The 21943-nt window shown below is 42.7% G+C and overlaps 1 protein-coding gene across 1 annotated transcript in view; it reads right to left on the bottom strand.

Moving 5' to 3' along the window:
* The window catches only part of KALRN (kalirin, RhoGEF kinase), a 583131-nt gene that overhangs the window by 70155 nt on the left and 491033 nt on the right, over positions 1–21943 (bottom strand). Inside the window, exons 34-35 of the mRNA XM_012639639.1 lie at positions 2375–2658; positions 1097–1201 (exon numbers count right to left, since the gene is read on the bottom strand). Of these exons, the coding sequence (XP_012495093.1) occupies positions 1097–1201; positions 2375–2658 (389 nt within the window). The remainder of the gene's footprint in view (positions 1–1096; positions 1202–2374; positions 2659–21943) is intronic.

Genomic DNA, 21943 nt, shown 5'->3' with positions numbered 1-21943 from the left:
CCAGAAAAGCAGACACATCTGCAGTCAGTACTTTTTGAATTGCATCCTAGGTGGTATCATAAAGGTTTGTTTCCGGCCTGCACCTGCTGGGCCCACCTTGAAGGAGGCTGCCCCTCTAGCAGGCAGAGCACCAGGGAGCACAGGGAGAGCCTGGAGGACAGCTAGGCCGGTGACCACTGTCACCACTGCCGCCACCGCGACACAACGAAAATGACACTCTGAAAAGCAAATGGCAAGTACCATGCAATCAAAAGCCGAAACTACCACTTCAATGTCCAGAGAGAAGGAAGGACACACACATACACACAGAACAAAGCGAAAGCATGGCTGTGAGGAAAGTAAGTGGCGGAGAACACAAAGCAGCCCCAAGCTTCAGGTCAGTACCTGGAAGCACATCCAACCTAAGCCTTTGCTCCAGAACAGCTGGGACAATCAAGGTGATTACGGGCACAGTGGACACTGACATTTCAGATACCAGTGAGCCTCTGTGTGCCAGTGAGCCAGGGAGTTCTGCAAAGCAAAGTTGGGCAACTTGGCATATCAGGTTTGCCCACCTTTGGCAACAACCTCCCCTTAGCAGCATCTCCATCCCTCATGCTATGACTGCAAAATTTTAACAGTGCTGGGCTTGACTAAAAGTTACCATTATTTAGATTTTAGAGTTGAGTATAGGGAAAATGACTAAAATGTAGGTTGTACAGTCAGGTACAATAAGATGGTTGCAACCTAGAACCACTGCAGATTCCTTTTTGATATAAAATATCAGATTTTATAAAATAGCAGATCCTAAAATAGTTCTTTTTAGGACCTGCTGCTTCCAAAGACAGAGCCATTACCCTTTATCAACAGGAGACCAGGCAGGTTCCCACTTTGAGAATTCTACACACACCCCAGGCACTGCCCAAAATGAAGTCACGCCTCCAGGATTGGGGGAGGGGACACCTACCAAATACAGACAGAATCTGTGTTATCATGGATTCATGTGGGGTAAGAGGTACCAAAGGAGAAAGAGCATTACTATCCCCAACACACACACAACACAAAATCACTTGCATGACACACTGTTCTTTCAGATAAGAAAGTAAAGATGCTCTACCATTTCGTCCTGTGTGGGGTCGTTGTCAAAAATCTTCATAGGCGGAGGGAGGGGTGTGTGTGACTCTTCGTCTGGCTCATCCTCACCCCAACCTTTCTTGCTCTTCTAGAACAAAAGAGCAGCATTAGTTACCGTTTCACAAAGCTAAAAATGCCAATGGTTCAGGACTTGACATTTTAAAGAAACAATGTATAAGAGGAGGGTTCCTCTCCACACACCTCTATCTTATCAGCTGCAGGTTCCTCCTCTATATATGGATACACCTGCTCATCTCAAAGGAGAGTGAGGACCAAATGGGGAATGAACACCCACACACACATACGCACACACACGCACACACATGCACACCAAAACAACAAAAACTATCTTATTGATTAGAAAGGAAAAGAGAAAGCTGGGAGTAGTCAGAGAGAACCTAACTTTTAAATTTTTGTAGGGCTATTAAACACCGATCCAAATGTCACCAGGCTCTATTGCCATTTCCAGAGCGAGAAACGGCAGATAGCATAAAATTACAAGAAGAGGGAATCTGGTTACACATCAGGAAGAATTTCTTAGCCACATCAGTGATTACAATAAGTTAGTTTGCCAGACAAAATAGGTATCTCATTTCCTCAACCGAAACATACCCACTATATTTTGAATACGGAATCACAGCTTTGTACGAGACTTCAGAGGTCACCCAGCCTAGCCTCTCAGCTAACACAGGGATCTCTCTGACTGTGATGTGAGGTGGCACGGACTCTCAACCCTTGCAGTATGGGTGACCATTAGTTCTCGTGAAGGCCCTTTTCATTGCTGGTTAACCCCCCATTAAAATTCTGCTTTAAGTTGAAACCTTGCCTATAGTAACCTTGTCTGTTGATCATAGTTCTCTGGGGCAACCTGGACTTGTCTGCTCCTTTTTATAAATGGCACCACCCAAGATTCTTGTAAACAACTATAATGCCCCAGCATAGTCTTCTATTTTCTTTACCCTGAACAGGTCTAGCCAGTTGTGATGTGGTCCTCAGTAGAGGCAGGGAACCAGCGACCAACTGACTGCCCTCCGGCCCAGGCTCCTATCTCCAAATCTGGCAAATGGTTTCTGTCTGCTGGATGTCCTAGAGCCAGTCAGTCTCTGAATTTGTTACCAATGAAACTGGGCAAGGTCTTGAGGATAAAAGGAACTCAAATCACTCAGGCGCAGGATGACCACTGCTGGGGACTAGAGATGCCTAGTTTACCGAGCAGTGGAAGGAGGCGTGGCAGGGTCCCCTCCGGCCCGTGTGGAAGTACCTCATCAGCGCTGTCTCCCTGAGGGGTCGTCTCATCCCCAGGCTTGGGAGATCCCAGGTCGAAGCTCTTCCGACCATCACGTACTTTCTTCTGCTTTTTGATGTTCCCATCTGCTTTCCCACTGTTGAGCCGACGCACAGGACTCGTCAGCCACTTCTTAAGCGTGTTGGTGGAGCGCTTGGGACCGGGGGAACTGTGGATGGAGTTCAGGGAGGGCTGGGCCTGCAGGTTGGCCACTGACTCGGATTTGCCTCCGTTTTCACTTGACGAATGAGAGTACGCATCTGAGGAAAAAGAACAGACAGACACGGCCACGTCAGAGGCAGCTAAGGCAGGCTGCCAACCTGGGTGTAAGACAGCTCCATCCTCAGAAAGCTGGGACACAGGCAGAATGTCATGGCCAGCCGCAGACCCCGGCCAAGAGAAGCCTCCAGAACATCAGTAACAGCCAACGCTCGCTCAGTTTTTAATGTGTGGGCACCATTCCAGGTGCTGTGGATACAGGGGTGCACAGAAGGCAAAGACCCCTGCCTACATGGACTTTATGTTCTGGTGGGAAACACATATAATACACTATCGCGATAGCAAAATAAGTAAAATGAAAAGTATGACAGATGGTAAGAAGTGCTATGTCAAAAAATAAAGTAGGGAAAGGAATTAGGGAATGCTGGGGTGGTAACAGGGGTGCAAATTAAACAGCTGGTCAGGGACGGGCTCATGACACGACATTTGAGCAAAGCCCCAACAGTGGTGAGGGGTGAACCGTGCGGCCCTCTGGCCAAGGGCATTCCAGGAGGGCAGAAGAGGAGCAAGCACAGAAGTCCTGAGGCAAGACCCAGGGTGTGCCTGGTGGGGCGTGAGTGGCGTAAGCCAGGGGAAGAGCAGGAAGAGAGGAGTCGGAAAAGCAGCCACGGGCTGGGCCATCCAAGGCATGGTGGGCCCGTGTTATGCCTTTGGCTTTTACTTGGAGTGAAAGCCCATCGGAAGACTCTGAGCCAGTGACATGACCTGATTTATGCTTTAGAGGGTTATTCTGATTTCTACGTTGAGGGCAAATGGACATGGAAGACTGGTTAGGAGGCTACTGCACAATTCCAAGTGAGGGATGTTGGTGGCTTAGAGCAGGTGGTACTAGTGGTTGCTAGAAGTGATCAGATTCTTGATATGTTTTGATGATAGGCCAATAGGATTTGCTGACAGACTATGCATGGGATATGAAGAAAGAGGAGTCAGGGGTTACTCAGGTCTTTGGCCTGAACCATTAGGATGGAGTTCCTGGGATGCAGAGGACTATGGGAAGGGCAGGATTGGGGGAGGGAAGGTAGGAGTTCAGTTTTAGACATCTTTGGGATGCCCATTAGATCTCTGAGTGGAGAAGTTCAATAGCTGAATAGCTGCTATCAAGTCTGGAACCCAGGGCAGAAAGTGCTGGTGCGCTGGAGATAAGTGGGGAGTTGTCAGCACAGTGTCAGTGCTGGAGGCCAGGAGGCTGGGTGAGATCACCAAGGGGCTTTGGATAAAGAAGTCTAAGGACTAAGCCAGAAGGAGAGCGATGAGAAGACAAGGAAGTAGCCATTGAGGCAGGAAGAAAACCAGGTGAGTGGGGTGTCCTGGAGGCTGCATGAAGAAAATGTCTCATGGAGGAGGGAGAGATCAGCTGTGTCAAATGCAGCTTGGTAGGTCAAGAGGGTTGACCTAAGAATTAAGTCTTAAACTTAGCAGCATGGAAGTCATTGGTGACTTTGAAAAAAGCAGCTGCTGTGGAATGGAGGGGGCCAGAGCCTGATTAGAGCGGGTGCAAGAGAACGGTAGCAAGACAAAGAGTATAGAGAAAAGAGAGCATTTGGGGTCAAGAGAGTCTGTTTTGTTTTTAAATGGGAGAAATCAGCATATTGTGTGGAAGCTGTATGCCATTTATTGACGGTTTTCAGTGTTATAATGTACCTGCAAGAGCCTAAGCATTTGACACGGGCTACCTTATTTCACTCTCAGGACAACTCCTTGAGGTAGGTTCTATTATTATCCTCGTTTTACAGAAGACGAAACTACAGACTTAAAGAAACTAGTCAGTTTGCCTAAGGACACACAGCTCACAGGGGCAGAGTGAGATCTGAACTCCAGACAGACAGACTTGAGCACTAAAATATACTACCCGGCCTTTAGTGTCTGTGCCACACCCAGTTCTCCAGGCTCCCTCTGAATGTGGGGCTAACGAGGAGGCTGGAGGAAGAGCAAGTGTGGGGAAGCCGCACTGTCGTGGTAGAATAGAGGGGCTAGGAAAGGCACGTGGCGGGTGTGGGCATGCAGGAAAAGCACATCAGGCAGCCTTATTTAATTTGCCCCAAATCCTTGCTGTCTGAATACTCATTAAACTCTGAGGAGGCTGGGTACAGTGGCTCATTCCTGTAATCCTAGCACTTTGGGAGGCTGAGGTGGGAGGATCACTTCAGGCCAGGAGTTTGAGACCAGCCTGGGCAACATAGTGAGACAGGTCTCTACAAAAAATAGAAAAATTGGCCAAGCATGGTGGTACATGCTTGTAGTCCCAGCTACATGAGAGGCTGAGGTGGGAGAACCCCTACAGCCCAGGAGTTCAAGGCTACAGTGAACTATGATTGCACCACTGCACTCCAGTCTGGGTGACAGAATGAGACCCTATCTCAAAACAAAACAAAACACTAAGGAGATCAGCATTAGAATCCACCTACCTTGGCATTATAGAATAGCTTTGAGTTATTCAAAAGAAAGCCCTTTAAGCCCACTTCAGATGTCTTCCTAGCTCCTATTGCTTAGGGATGTTGTTCTTGGTTCTTTCTATCAGTGCTGAGAAAGGTAGGGTCCCAAGGCTTCCAAAAGCAACACAGGAGCCTCAGCATGCAAATATTTAGTAATTCCTGAGCAAGAATTACTAAATAATAACTATATCATGGAGCACATATCAGGTAGTCCGTTCTAAAGATATATAACAGATTTTACTAATTTTTTTTTTTTTCAGACAGAGTCTCCTCTCTTGCCTGGGCTAGAGTTCTGTGGCGTCAGCCTAGCTCACAGCAACCTCAAACTCCTGGGCTCAAGCGATCCTCCTGCCTCAGCCTTCCCAGGTAGCTGGGACTACACGCACGTGCCACCATGCCCGGCTAATTTTTTCTATTTTTAGTTGTTTGGCCAATTTCTTTCTATTTTTAGTAGAGACGGGGTCTCGCTCTTGCTCAGGCTGGTCTCGAACTCCTGAGCTCAAACGATCCACCCGCCTCGGCCTCCCAGAGTGCTAGGATTACAGGCATGAGCCACCGGGCCGGCCGAGATTTTACTAATATTTTTATAGACCTCTTATCTAGCTACACATAGACATTCACACATGATAGGAGAGAGAGAGAGAATGAAAGAGCAAGACAGAGCTAGCAAAATAAAGATAAATTCACAAGGCAGTATGTGATTAATTGCCAGAGGGCTGGTATGGCCTCTAGAGGAGTTTAGAGGAGGGTCAGATCAGAGTAGGTGGGATTGGTCTGGAAAGGTTTAATGGAGGAGATATATCTGAATAGAAGAGAAGAGGGAAGGAATTCCACAAGGGGAAGACAGCAGGACCAAAGGCAGAAAGGCAGGAAAACTGGAAAACACCTGACCAGTCTATCTCCTCCCCTCCCCCAGAGGTTCCCCTGATAGCACCAGTTTGCATACTGATACTTACACCAAACACAGGACTAGGTAAATTTAAACAAACTATTACAGTGGCTTTTCACACCTACTTGAAGACTGAGTCACCTTTTCCTACAATGACTTTGCCCTAGACTACAGGTCTAATCTGGCCTGGGAGGCCCTCTGGTTTATACACAGCTAATAGAGAAGAAATAAAATCCTGAAAAAAGGGTAAATGAATGCTCTTGTCAATAGAGAGCTGTCTCTAGCTTCTACAACTGGCAGATCTTATGAGCACCAAGCTTAGGCTTCCTGAGTCTTAACCCTGCTGGGACTTTCTGAGATGTTGCTAGAGTTTTGTGAATATTTCGGAAAACAACAGCAGAATATTTGAATTTATAAGCACAAAAATTGAGCTCTGAAAATTCCCTGGTATGAAGGATACCTACAGGGTTGCTCTGCTCAGGGAATATGTAGAGATCGACTGACTTGGTTGGCATCCCTTTAAGGACAATGTTGTAATCTTATCTCAGAAAATTCCTTGCTGGCTGTGGTCTTGGGTGTGTTGACATTATTTCTGAAGTGTTTGGTATGGGTCAAACTCCTGTTCTCTAAGGCCTGGGTGATAAACATCTCCAGAGCACTGGTAGGGCCTCTCTGCTATCTTTCTGTCGATAAGCTGACAGTGGCTTTTCATTCACCAGGCCCCTGTGACACCATGGGGCTCTACTGAATTCAAGCCTCCAAAACTTAGATTTATCAGCTTGTATTATGTCAGCAGTACTAGAGGCCTGGCCACTTTAACTGGGCCTTAACTGTTTTGAGGTAAGACAGATAGATGACTGTCCAAGATTTCTGTTCCACGGCAAATCAAGTCTGGTTTTGAGACTCACAAATGCAAATTTTGAATGACCATTCCTTTTCCCCTGTTGTCATCTGGTTCTGCTTTTGTGCTTTCTGTACAAATTAATGGCAAGAGTACAAAGTACAAATTTTTTAATCAAGAGTGTTCTTAATTTTGTTTTTTTAAGTTTATTCTATGTAACAATTGGAGCTATTCAACCATGGCCCAAGGAATGGGAATGCAAGTGTTGGAAGCAATATAATTCAATATCTTTCCAGATATAACAGTTAAGTGACTGATTTGGAACAACAACCACAATACTGTTCTGCCATCAAATCATCCCAAGTCCAGGTAGGTATTATTTATTATGATTCCCATCTTAGGAAACAGAAAATGACAGTGTTTCAGGAAACTGGGGTTTACAGTAAGTGGCAGAGGCAAGACTTAAACCCGGATCTGATCCCACTGCACATATACTTAATCTTATTTCTGCATCTATGTTCATTCCATGTATTCCTTTAGCCTTTACCATTATTGAAAAAAGGAGCATCACATTGCTAGTCTATTTGACATTTCAAATATAAATTTACATAAATTACAAAATTTCTGCTGAAAACAGTCTCAGAGTTTACCTCACTAATTTGATAAATAAGGCAATGAAGGTTTACACGTGGGACCGCCCCTGTCACAAACTAGTAACAAAACTAGTAGTCGGCATCCCTCCGCCTACTCCCAGCCTCCGAACCAGCACATTCTCTTTAGCCCCGAGGCTCAGAAACTGCCCTTAAGACCAATAACTGGTTTTAAGTAAATGGGAAGAGAAATGTATCCCTGGACACTGCAAGTAGTAAAGATGCCCTAATGTTCTGGTATGTACAATCTGCTTTCTAGAATTTAAAAAAACATCATTTTCTGAGATTAATTTTACTATGAAATATTTTTAAAATACAGAATATAGGAAAAATTTGACATCCATGTACCCACCACCTATATATGATAAGTATAAACATTTTTTCCATATTTGCTTTAGTTTCTTAAAAAGTAAAGGATTATATTCATCCTGGGATTTGGGCTGAAAAACGAGGGAAAATAAAAAGTAAAGGATTATAGATATAGTTGAAACCTTTTTTTTTTTTCGCATTTGCAATCCTACTCCTCACTCGCCCTTCCCAGAGTTAAATTCTCTTCTGAAGTTGTTGTGCATCTTTCTTATCCATGTTGTTAGACATTTACTTTATATGCAAATATAGTATTATCTTATGTTTTCTATTATATGCAATTATCATAATGTAGGTATCATTTTGCAACTTGCTCATTTATTCAAAATCATTTGAGATTTATTCATGTTTATACATGTAGATCTAGTTCACTCATTTTAACTGTTGAATAGTATTCTTTCACAGGATATATCATGATATTTGTAATACGTTTTCCTAACGATGAACATTTGGATATATGGGGATATATGTATGTGTGTGTATGTATATATACATTGTACAGGTCTATTTGCATATATGTGAGAATTCTAGGCCAGTGCATCCCAAATCATCTGTGGTAAAGAACTCATTTTACTTACTTCTAATGTGTTTGGACCTCACTTTTACAAAACACAAAGTCACACTCTTGGATGCTGTGGAAATGTCAAATTGCTATAAAAAGATTCTATAAAACACTCTCATTTTCTGTGCTTATATCACTGTGGGATGGACACAAACAGTTCGTAAACCTTCTCTGTATGCAGATCACACATTGAGTAAGTAGCACTGCTCTCAACTCTAAAGCACTAATCTCAAGGTGGAATTGCCTGGCCCTACCACTGGGCAGCTGTGTGACTCTGGGTCAGTTATTCAACCTCTTGTTTTCCTCATTAGTAGGTAATATTAGAAACTACTTCATAAGGTTGCTACCAGGATTAAGGAGTTAGTATTTGTAAAGTGCTAGAACAGTGTCTAGACCCACAGGAAGCACCATCTAAGCATTTAAGTGAAAAAAAAAATCAGTAAAATCATTAAAACCTCCCCTAATTTGATGACTGATTTTATTCTGTATGTTCCTTCATTCCATCTGTGTGTTCTTCTACAGGCCAGACTACATACTTTAAGGGCATTTTTTAACTTGAAAGTTCTATGTCTCAAGAAAGCAAAGGAAAACTTAATGCAACCAACTGCCACCTTGTGTCATCCCCACCCGCCACACCCCCCCAGGGAGTAATGATAGCTAGCTCTTAACCACTCCGAAGACCAAAGTGTGAAATCTCTTCCTAGGAAAAGGTGGCCACATCCTTTGGCTACCAGGCAATTGCCTCCTCCTTCACCATCTGGAAGTTAAAGCAGCACAGGTTATCCCTTGGTGATGACGCATGCCTTCTTATCTAAAGGGTTATCTGCAGAATGGGCGTTTCTGGTGGATTTTATGACTAGGCAATGGAATAATTGTTGATATTAGGGTCTCAGATATCATTCTGGGGATCTAATAAACATATTGATGCTATTAGCCTAAGCCTTGGGGCAAAGACTCCATGATTTCAGGTACTTTAACCACAGTACAGTTGTTCCCCCATCTGTGGGGGTTACTTTCCAAGATCCCAGATAATGCCTAAAACTGCAGATAGAGCCAAACCCTATATATACGATGTTTTTTCCTATACACATACACACCTACAATAAAGCTTAATTTATGAATTGGGCATAGTAAGAGATTAACAATAAATAATAATAAAATAGGACAATTATAACAATATGGCAGTATGACTACTCTTGTGCTTTGGGGCATCATTAAGTAAAATAATAGTTACCTGAACACAAGCTCTGTGATATTATGACAGTCGATCTGACAACCGGGACAGCTACTAAGTGACTAATGGACAGACAGCGTATACAGCACAGACATGCTGGACAAAGGGATGCTTCACGTCCCGAGTGGGACGGAGTGGGACACTGCTAGATTTCATCACAGTACTCAGAATAGCGCACAATTTAAAACTCATGAATTATTTCTGGAATTTTCCATTTAATATTTTTGGACCATAGTTGACAGTGGGTAACTGAATCTACAAAAAGCAAAAACACGGAGATGGGGGGACAAATGTAGCATGTTCCCAAGCAGCACAGGAGATGAGTGCTGTCTGCTTCAACTGAAGATGGAAATTGGAATAAAGCCTAGGAGAGTTTGCTCACTAAGCACATCCTAACCAGTCCATTGTCTATGTCAAACATTGTTCTTCTTTGGCTTGGGTAGCCTTTTATTAGCAACCAAATGGAAGATACCTATACAAACATGAGTAGTAACTGAATATACTAGCAATCTGTAATATCTAACTTACTTAGAATTTAATTTCCTGTTTAAAAGTTTCAACCCATACTTATTTCACTTTTATGTCACACCTAAAAAAAATACTTCTACCGTTTTAGGTCTACTGTAAAATTTGTAAAACTATTCTGAAAGCAGAATTCATTGTGCAGAGTCATCGAAGAGTGTAAATTTAGGATCTGGCAAATGCTTTATGGCTGCATCCATAGGACCGTCATCCACTATTTTTCTAATCACAAAATACTGATTTAGCCTTATTTCTACTGACCCTGAAGTGAGTTGAAAGCAAAGGAGGACTACACCTTCAAAACAGAAAGAGAAGACAGTTCTATTAGTTTTGTGGGTTCCTAGGGTTTAGTATCCCCAAAGACCAGGAGCAGTGTCCTTGAAGGGGCTAGACTGGGACTCCAGAGAGTTTGCACATGTGCAGGTGGGATCCGAGGCTTCAGTGACTGTGAGTGACCCAGATACATAACTAAGCTGGCCCTCCATGTTCTACGCTGGCTTGAGTATCACAACGCAAAAATAGAAAACCCATTTTCAATCTATTCTTCTGCAGTTCAGTGATGGTATTCGATCACACTCCAAAGGCATGTCTTCTGCCTAATATATTATGTAATTGCTAAAATATATGAGGTCTAGTTGTTCCATATTAACTATACTCATTTTATCTAGATGGCCAATGGGTCTATAAATGTCCCCCTGGTATTCATCATAATACTATATTGGAAACTGACTCCGATGGCTGCAATCAGAAGAAATCACAAAGATTTTTAATATCCACTAGCAACTTACAGATGAGTCCTTTAACCTCCTTTTCTTTTGTCTCACTTTGGCTCCAAGACACAGGAATAATTGCAAACTCATCCTTATTGCTTTCCATGGCTTGAACTGCATAATGCCAATGCACTTCAATACATCTGTCTGCAGAGATTACATACTCAAACATTCCTGTTTTCTTTGGATTTCTGGAAATAATTTGCTTAATATAAAAATTATAGAAGTATCATATATACATTTTTTTTCCACACTGGAAATCACACATCTAGAGAAGGGCATATGATGAGGAGGCCAAGGGAGAAAATTTTCTGGGTAATAAATAGATAAGTCAGTGTTTGTTTGTAATCATTGACAGCATAAGACCCACAGTTAGTATTAACATGGCCCGCATGGTGTACGGCAATACTCTGAAAGGTCCCTTAGCAGAATACAAGCTCCAGGTTGCATATTCAGCTGAGGTCCGGAGGCCATGCACCACCAGTTCCTGGCACAAATGGCTTTGCAGCAAACTATCTGGTTGGCCGTCTTGGTGCCCGGGCCACTTGGTGCTGGAGAATAAAGAAAGCTGCTATGGTGACAATAGGAAATGGGGGAGGGTGAGAAACCCTGTTTCCTGACACTAGGAAACTTGTTGCCCTTGCCACAACTTTAGACTAGGCTTGGCAGACACATCTTGGCTCAGAATATTCCTTCTCCCATCTCTTAGTCATACTCAAGTCTTGCATAGTGCAAGCCTCTTCCTCCTGCTTATTATGCCATAGCTTTTATGCCTTGTTTAGGACTCCAATGAGTCCTTTACCAACCTATCATCCTTTATATCACTTTATATTTACTCAGACTTAACTTTACGTGTTTTTACAAATTTTGTACAACTAAATCTTTATGGATTTAGAACATCAGCATCTATTTTTCCCATTAAACTAAAAGTACAAAAACAAGGGCCACTCTGAACCTTAAAAGCCCTTGGTATTGGGCTATCTCTTAGTTCATTTCTACTAACTGGCCCCCTTCTTTTCCTTATACTTCAGTTCCTGTCCTGGCAGAATGTGCACAGAGATCTGAGCCACAGAAATGATTCCAAATCCAGTGGCGTTCGCACAGGACAAGAATCCTTTTCATCTTCAGAGTGTATTAGGACACCAGCCCTTAAGAGGATGATCTCCAACAGACAAAAATATCTCCATAGGGTGAAAAGTCAGCACCTCTGACTTTAGTAGGGATGAATTCTCCAGAATTCTGTTCTAATTCAGTCCAGATCTCCCTCAACTACTGCAGGCTCCTTCAGTGCCATCCCCCAAACCCCCTCCCAGGCTCATGCGTTCACTCTCATCAGGATGTCACTGGAAGCAGAGGGTTAAATGATAAAGTTCCAAACTGCCTGTCCTCAGGATCTCCTTGGCCTCAGTTTACCCTGTATAGTCTTCTCTCTGAGCCAGAGACAGAGGGAGGAGAGCCCTCAGAGGGTACCAAACCCCAGGTCTTGTACCCAGATAAGCAGGTTTTAAAAGCACAAGGCTATTGCTGTGCTATATTGCCATCCTGACTCACTTGAGTAACTACCCATCTAGTTGTCTTTGGAAATTAAGGACTAGAAAATTCTCTCTATAATCCACCAGTGGTGGATTCTGAAGCTTGACAAATGAGATTGGGCAAAAGTCCATGAAAGTAGATCAGCTGCTCTTCTAACAGTAAATATTCTAGATATTATTTTAATCCACACACTCATCTCATTCTCCTAGAGGAAACACACTTTTCTTCCAAAGTGGGGAGTAGAAAACTTTCCCAAAAGACTTCTGAACTGTTCAAAACATAACCACCAAAAAATATGGTGAAACTTCACATATTCAGACTAAAGAAAGGATATACCATATTAGTACAAAACCTAAAATGGTTATTGTAAAAAATTGTACCAAAAACCCCTCACCATGAGATATCACCTTACACTGATTAGGATGGCTATGATAATACCAACAAGTCAAGTGATAACTAATGTTGGTGAAGGAGTGGAGAAAAGGGCACCCCGTACATTGTTGGTGGGAATGTAGATTGGTGCAGCCATTATGGAAAACAGTATGAAGGTTCCTAAAGAAATTAAAAATGAACTGCCATATGACCCAGCAATCCCTCTTCTTGGTGTATGCTCAAAGGAAATGAAATCACTACCTTGTAAAGATATCTGCATTCCCATGTTCATGGCAACATTATTTACAATAACCAAGATACAGAAACAATCTAAGTGTCCATCAACAGACCAAAGGATAAAGAAACTGATACGTATGTCTACACACACACACATACACACACACACACACACACACGGGGTAACTATGTGAGATGATGGATATGTTCATTTCCTTCACCATAGTAACCTTTTTACTATATATATATGTATCCTATATCATGTCGTATACCTTAAATATACACAATAAAATGTATTTAAAAACAAACAAGAAATGGTTTCTATTTTCAGATGGTAGGGCAATAAGAATTAGTGAATAAGTAGGAATTGAGATTGCCTGAAATCTGCATTTGTCTATAAATATATCATGAGCACAAGCAAGGTCATATAACTGTAACATGTGGCACCCGCCAAATTCAGTCCTCTTATGGCTTTATTTCCCACATCCAGTCCCCGCAAGCACCATCCCTGGCAGGTAAGCCAAATTTCCTTATAAAATAGGTCCATTCCTGAGTCCACTGTGTATCCTAGGCCTTCACACAAGCCCTAAACGAGCTCCCTAAATCACTGTTCACCCCATTAACTAACAGAGTAACATTTCCCCTTTTTCTTTTTAGATGGTATGAACATAAACGAGTTCAACTCTACTAATAATCACAAGGATTCAAATTAGCATTACACAAGTAACTGTATATAACTGAAGACTCACACAACGGCCAAGGCAGCTTTTAGCTCTCTCCTACCAGTAGATTTTTCATTCACAAAGATTTCTGAACTGATATTTTCTTTCTATTCCCACTGTGACTGCCCTAATTCACATATTATAAATCTACTAGCTGTAACTATGTAACAGCCTCCAAACTGGTCTCTCTGCATCCAGTCTTTTTGTCTTATCCATTTGACGCACCTCCTTCTACCAGAGCAAGTGTATCACTTTGTTCAAGCCACAGTTCAAAACTTGACCAATAAAATCTAATTTGTCAGCCTGCTATTTAAGCTGCTTCACAGTCAGGCCTGAGCTCACCTTGCTAGCTCTCTGAGCCTCCACTCTGATAATTTGAGGTTTTCAAACTCAAACTGCTAGCCTAGTCCCTAGGCTAGCAATATCAGTATCATCTGGGAACTTGTTGGAAATGCAAATTTTGGGGCCCTACTCCAGAGTTTGTGGATCAGAAGCTATGTGGTGGCTCAGCACCTTGTGTTTTAATAAACCCTCCAAGTAATTTTGATGTATGCCAAAGTTTGGAAACCACTATTCTAAATGAACCCTTCACTTTAGTCTACTTGTTCGGTTCACTGCACCAACCACTATGCATTCCTCATTGCTCATACACATTTCTGCCTCTCTGCTGTCTGAAGCGACAACTAAGCCCAGCATGTTCTTCTTTTTCTCTGAGAGTGCCTTTTGTACCATTCATTTGGCACAGACAAATGCCTGTTCATATATTCTACCTCCCTAAGGAAAGGCCTTGGGGATGGAGGTATCCTCCATCTTTGTGTCCCTAGCACAAATTCTTTGGCCATTAAATGGCTAGTGACAGATAGCTAAGGACAAAAAAACAAAAAACAAAACAAAACAAAAAAACCCAGAAGATAAATCATTGGTGTCTGAGTATTTTTAAGTCCAGAGACCTCTAAGAAAAAGTAAATATACTCATCTCTTAAACTAAGCACGCTGAATATCAATTTAGGCTAGTGTTTCCTGTGTTCCTTAAGATGCTCTAAGTGTTGCCCAGGCAACTAAGATGGGTTAAACAAAGTTACCTGTTTCTTTACTGCAAGACTTCTCAGAACCTTTAATATGCTAGTGTAGATGATGAGCCCAAAGGAAACATACAGCATTTACCAAACTTCACTGATCTCGACTATTATTTCATCTAAGTCTGGAATATTAAAGGTGACTCAGACTCCTGGGCCTGGTATCCTGACAGCAGGGTAGTCAGTCAAACTCAAAACCTGTTACAAATGCCAAAGTAGGAGATGAGTTACAGTCCAGTCCAGTTATTTTCGGCTTCTATGTTATCACATCCAAGTCTACCCAGCAGCCAGTGGGAGCCTGACCTGCATTCAACTCACAACGTCCCCTCCACCAGTAACCTTAACAAGAGAGCTGAGGGGAAGAGTTAAGCAGGGTGACTCTGGAAGGCTTAAGACTGTAATTAAGTGCTACTTAACTGGAAATGCTGCAATGGAAATTCTCCTGGGGAACCTGAGGGAAGAAGAAAGAGGAGGAAACTTCATATCTGGAGAAAGTAACAGGTGGCTGGAGGTCAAGGACTGCTTGTTTTTAGTGTCCTTTTTGGGTAAAGTGCATTTTTAGTGTGTGGGATGAGAAAGAAAGCATGAAGGTTTAGAGTCTCTTGGACTTCACGTGATGTGAGACTCTGCAGTTTTAATCTGCTTTTCTCAAGCAGGTCCTCACTATCTGAGGAAAAGGCAGCAGATAAACAAGACTGACAAGCTCAATGTCTCATTCTACAGTTCTCAATTGCGCTCTTCATGTCAAAGTGCCCCTGTGGTTCTCCTCGCTGGCCTCATTGCTCCCGGAGCAGAGTCCACACCAAGGGTACATGTGCCTAGGAAAACCTCCTGCCTGGCCCACCTGGGGACAGGATTCACAGGTGTGATCCCATGGCCATCTCTTCTCTAAAACTTTTTATTTTGACGAAGTTTCAGATTTAGAGAAAAGTTACAAGACTAATACAAAGAATTCCTATATACCCTTTACCCAGAATCCCCAAACGTTAACATTTTACCACTTGCTTTTTTCTCTCCTTCTCTTTCTGAACTGAGAATTAGTGACAGAGAAGAGTCCCTTTTATCCCCAAATACTTTCATGTATGTTTCCTTAAAACAAGAACATTCCCTTACATAACCACAGTAGTATAAGCAAATCTGAAATTTAACATTGATACTCTATTCAAATGTTGCCAATTATTCCAATAATGTCCTTTATTAAAAAGATCATGTCTTTCATGATTTGCACTTTTTTTTTTTTTTTTGAGACAGAGTCTCACTCTATTGCCTGAGCTAGAGTGCCGTGGCGTCAGCCTAGCTCACAGCAACCGCAAACTCCTGGGCTCAAGCGATCCTCCTGCCTCAGCCTCCCCAAATAGCTGGGACTACAGGCATGTGCCACCATGCCTGGCTAATTTTTTCTCTATATATTTTTAGTTATCCAGCTAATTTCTTTTTATTTTTAGTAGAGACGGGGGTCTCACTCTTGCTCAGGCTGGTCTCGAACTCCTGAGCTCAAGTGATCCGCCCGCCTCGGCCTCCCAGACTGCTAGGATTAAAGGTGTGAGCCACCACGCCCGGCCTGCACATCTTTTATGAATACAGGGTAGCCATTTTGTAGAGTCCCACAATTTGGGTTTGCCAGATGTTTCCTTATGATTAAATTCAGGGTGTGCATTTTTGGTAGGAACACCCCTCAAAATGATGCATCGTATTAGGAGGCATGCAATATCAATTCTGATTTGACTACAGTAATAAATATAGCTTTGACTCCATGGTGTCTGTCACTGCCAAAATGTTTTATCCACCAAAGTAAAACTGTATACTCATTTAGTTCTGGTGTTTTAAAATTATGATACAATTTTGGCTTGCCTAACCTTGGGCATATACATGACAAATTAACTGCCAATAATATTTGAACATACTTCCTACGTAAAATATACAATTCTATTCATGAAATAATTTCCTGATGACAAATATGAGAGGAGAAGCATTTTCCACGCCATTGAAAACAGACTAAGCAATGTACAATGAATGTGGTGCTTATGCTAAAGGCTAGAACTAGATTTCGTTAAAGTTTTATCAGTTGTGCTTTAATGTGCTATTTAAAGTTGATTTTGGCCTTTGTGGGCATACAAAAATCCATCAAGTTGAATTTCCCACATGAAACACTCATTCCTAAATGAAAGCTAGGCTGGGGTCAGAATACTTGCAATGTTAGTAATAAATACAGAAAGATCATCATGACAAAGAACACTGGTTGCCCTTGAGTCTTGAATGGGAGCTAAACAGCTGGGAAGGCCACAGGCTGAAGAATGGAAACAGAATTCTAGGATACTGGTGGACAGTGAGGCACTTCCTGTCTTATAGGTCAAATCTAAGTGTTAAAGCGGGGCAAATGGCAAGGAGGTGAGGAGAGAATAGATCAGTGAGAACCTTAGATGCTCAAATGCTGGCTTCTAGTTTAGAAAGCACCAAATTAGGTTACCTAACTGTTCCGACAAATAATAAGTCTTGGGCACCAAAAGAGCTGGGTGCAGAGGTTGGATTTGAAAGATACCACAAGAGCCTGGAAAGGTCACTTTCCAATTATAACGTGTAGTTTATTTGCAGAACTGGAACCAGAAATTCCCTTTAGCAAGCATCCCCTGCCCTTGGGGTAGGTAAGACAAGTTGACACCTTGCCCTGTAGCCATAAGCTGGTTCCTGAGACTTATTAGCAGTATTTCAAATTTCCTTCAGTCAGGAAAAACATTCAAAGTACTCACTAGGCTGCTAAGGAATGGGGTACATACTCATCCAGGGCAAGGGTCAAATCTCAGATGCCTTAAGGGACCAACAGTTAAGGTAAACATGGGAAATTGGATACGGGACAATCAGGAGAGGTATGGGCTATGTCGAAATGGAGAGTGTAGGTAAGTCTGTTAAAGACATTCATATATATATGTATTTTTGAGACGGAGCCTCTGTCACCTGGGCTAGAGTGCAGTGGCCTCATCATAGCTCACTGCAACCTTAAACTCTTGGGCTCAAGCGATCCTCCTGCCTTAGCCTCCCAAGTAGCTGGGACTATAGGCATGCGCCACCATACCCAGCTAATTTTTCTATTTTTTGTAGAGATGGGATCTCACTCTTGCTCAGGCTGGTCTCCAACTCCGGGCCTCAAGCAATACTCCCACCTTGGCCTCCCAAAGTGCTAGGATTACAGGTGTGAGCCACCATGCCTGGCCATATTCATATTTGTTAAAAAGGGTCCACTCTGCTACCAAACACTATACATCTTGGACCAAAGGCCCAAGGGCTGCTACTTTGCCTTACATGTCCAATGGTGGCAAGCCCATCTCCTCTTTACTATAGCTAGAATCTGCAGCTTCTTGATCGGCAATGATTGGGAAGGAATATCATCTGGCACTACAGATATTCCTGCAGATATTGTTTGCAGAGGAAATATATAATTAGACCATTTCCAGCCCCCTTCCCAGCAGCCTGCCTAGACCCTTCCCCATTATAACGGATCTATTATTACTTGAGTGCTGGGCCCTGTATTTATATAACATTTTATATTTGAAGATATTATGTTATTATTCATTCATTCAACAGATCTTTGTTGAGTGCCTTCTATGTGCCAGGGGCTATTCCTGACACTGGGCTATCGCAGTATAGGAGACAAAGTCCCTACATTAGGAAGTTGTCATTCTAGTTGGGGTGGGGTACAATCAGATAATAAACTAATAAATGAATAAGAAAATTTTCTAGTAGTGTTGAATAGTATTTAGAGAATTAAACTGGCTAACGGGCTGGAAAGGGCCTGGATGAATTCTTTGAGATGAACAGTAGATGACAGTCTCCCTTAGAAGTGACATTTAAGTTGAGACCTGAATGACAGGAAGGAACCTGCCACCTAAAGGTAGGGACAGGGCTTTCTGCCAAGGACACAGACTATGCATCAATCCTAAGGATATTCAAGTTAGCTGAAGGAAGTTCTTGTGGCTGGAGCACAGTTGGTGGGTAGAGGGACATGAGATGAAACTGGAAAGGTAGGCAGCGATTAGACCCCGAGCCTTGCAGGCCACAGCATGTGGTTGGAACTTTATCCAAATGCAATGGGAAGCCATTAGAGTGCTTTAAAAGGGCGAGATATAGCACAGGTGATGATATATGATTTACTTTAATTGACAATCTTTAATTTCTGACTGCTCCATGCTGTATAGCCAGACAAATTTCTCCTGAACTAGAATCACCATTCCACCAAGGATCATCTTGTTTTCCAGTGAGGAGTAAAAGATGCCAGGAGAAATATCTTACTAAACACAGATGAATAGGAAAGATCGGGATATACATATCTAGTCTCTGGATAAAACATTCCATATTCAGCTCATACACACAGGGCCATGCTATTCCTCCACACTAACAGCTCGTGGTTCTGACACCGATATGTCACCTGATGTCTCAATTCTTTCTTCTCTGGTCTAAGGCACATTGATACACGTGAAATTATCAATGAGATATGCTCCCACCTCTGGTCATACTTATCTCTCTATCTAGAAAGTGCTTCCCCTGATCCCACAGAGCTCATTCCCTCTCTTCTTGCAGGTGGTTACCGAGATGCTGCCTTCCCAGCACAGCCTTCCCTGACTACCCTATTTAGAACTGCAACATCCACCGCTCCACGCTGCCACTCCGTTTCCCTTTCCCTGTTGCCTTCTCTGCAGCACTTACCACCTTCTAGCCAACTGTATGAACCATGTCTTTTTATTTCCCATATTCTTCTGTTTGATATCTGGGGCCTTGCTGATCCTGGAGGGATAGCCCCTCCTAGAGTTAGCTACTACCTAGAGACATGGCATGCCTTTCATATGCAAACCCACCAATCCAGGGCCCATACCCTCAACCACCTTATCAGGCTCTCACTTTTTGGGCCAATATCCACCTGCCCTAATCACCCCAGGGCCAGGTACCAGACAATTAGGGACAGCCCCTTATACTCCAGAGCCCTCTGAAATTATTCAAACTAGCCAATTCTAAACCTGCTTACACTGCCTCACCCCTTAAAAGACTTCAGTCCACTAGTTACTTTTCTCTCTCTGCCTGCCGCCAAACTCAGTGGTTTCTTCTGTGGCCTGGCATGGCATGCCCCTTCCTCTTGGGGAACTGTGAGTAATAAACTATCGTTTCAATGGCAATCATCTCCTGATCTGTTGGCATTACTGAACCTCAAATTTTTCTATAATATACTGTGTTTTAAAATACCTACTATAAAATTTGCTATCTGTCTCTTCTACTTCCCTCAATAAAATGTAAGCTCCTTGAGGGCCGGGAATTTTTGCACGTTTTTGTTCACTATTGGGCTTCCAGCACCTAGCAGAGTGCTTGACACAGAACTAAAACACTCAACAAACATTTGTTGGGGAAAAAATATTTCATAGAAAGTCCTCAATAAATACGTTCTAAATATTAAGTGAATAAAAAGGAAGCCAAGGTGCCTGTTTATGTGTGCATTTATGAATACAGAAATCAAGTGGTAGAGTGAGGTGACCTTGGGATTTGAGTTCCACCTCTACCTTTTAACCTTTCTGAACCTAGTTTACTCATCTATAAAATGAGGATAACTACTACCCACCTCTGAGATAACAATAGTTACCTAAAGCAACAGTGAAAGGTTATTATATGACAATAAACAGCAATGACGACAATGACTATATAAACAGTATTGCGTTGTAATACAGCAATGCCCATAGGACCTCAGGCCTGCAAGACAGCCAGCCCTTATCCTCAGTATCAGACTGCAGTGCTTTGAGTCATCGGCTGGAGTGGCTTCCCGTTCTCATTTTCCCTCACAGGACAGAGGGAAGGGGACGATGCATGTCCTTCCTCTAAGCAGTTTGCTACCCCCTACTCTCTTCTATAAGCTGCTGCTCCTCATCTGTCACAGATGCAGAAGCACCCTACCTAGGGCAGACACACTTTACACTCACAGGTGTGTATGACAAGTGTGAACACATGAGTTGCATGACATACTTAGGACTGGCACAAACTAAGGTCAGAGACCCCAAACTCTCAGGCTCACAAGAGAGAGGGGATTTATCTGGTTCATAACATTTCCCATTCATTTCTTACTCCAAAGTTAGGAAGCACTTTATGACCTCATTCCTCTAAGTGAAGTGCCACAAGAATGGAAAAACAAGCACCACATATACTCACCATTAAATTGGTACTAATCGATCAACACTTCTGTGCACATATGGAAGTAACATTCACGGGGCGTCGGGCAGGTGGGAGGGAGGAGGAGGGTATGGGTAGGTCCACACCTAATGGGTATGGTGCATGATGTCTGGGGGATGGGCATGCTTGTAGCTCCAACTTGGGTGGTGCAAAGGCAATATATGTAACCAAAACGTTTGTACCCCCATAATATTCTGAAATAAAAAAAAGGACATTTAAAAAATAAATAAATAAAAGAAAAAAAAATACTTAGATAAGCAGGAGGACTTAATAAAAGGTCAAGATTTCAAAAGTAATACATAGTCGTTACAGGAAAAAAATTGAAGAAAACAAAAAGTTTCTGTAGTCCTACTATCTTGTAGACCTTTAACACTTTAGAACATTTACTGAATCTTAGCGTGTGTGCATACATGTGTAAAGCAGGGTATTACTGTAGGAATGAACTAAAACTCAAGCCCAGATGACCCTCTTCAGCCCACTGACCCTTTGGCTAAGCCTCAGGGCGCCAGACTGCCTGAACGCTGCCTAGGTGCCTTTCATGGTACCTTCAGTGCTAGGCTAGACCTCAGGCTCCCGATACCCTAAAAGGTGAGTATAGTACAGAAAAAAGAGCACTGGGCCAGACCAAGAACCCCAAGTGTGGTTTCTAGCTTTACTGCCAACTTGCTGCGTGATCTTAGATAAAACCCAATCTTGCTGAGTTTCAATTTACTAATCTATCAAATGGGAGAACAACTCTAGATCATCTCTACCAGCCCTTTCACCTTTAACCCCTGGAGATACCTAAGATTCTAACATGTATTCTAGGCAGACTTTCAGATAGCCCCATTACTGCAGGGGAGGGTAACGATTTCGAATC

This window comes from Propithecus coquereli, unplaced genomic scaffold (genome assembly GCF_000956105.1).
Source record: "Propithecus coquereli isolate 6110/MARCELLA unplaced genomic scaffold, Pcoq_1.0 Scaffold10, whole genome shotgun sequence".
Lineage (NCBI taxonomy): Eukaryota > Metazoa > Chordata > Mammalia > Primates > Indriidae > Propithecus > Propithecus coquereli.
The sequence above is the reverse complement of the archived record's forward strand: the minus strand, read 5'-3'. Positions and strand labels throughout refer to the sequence as shown.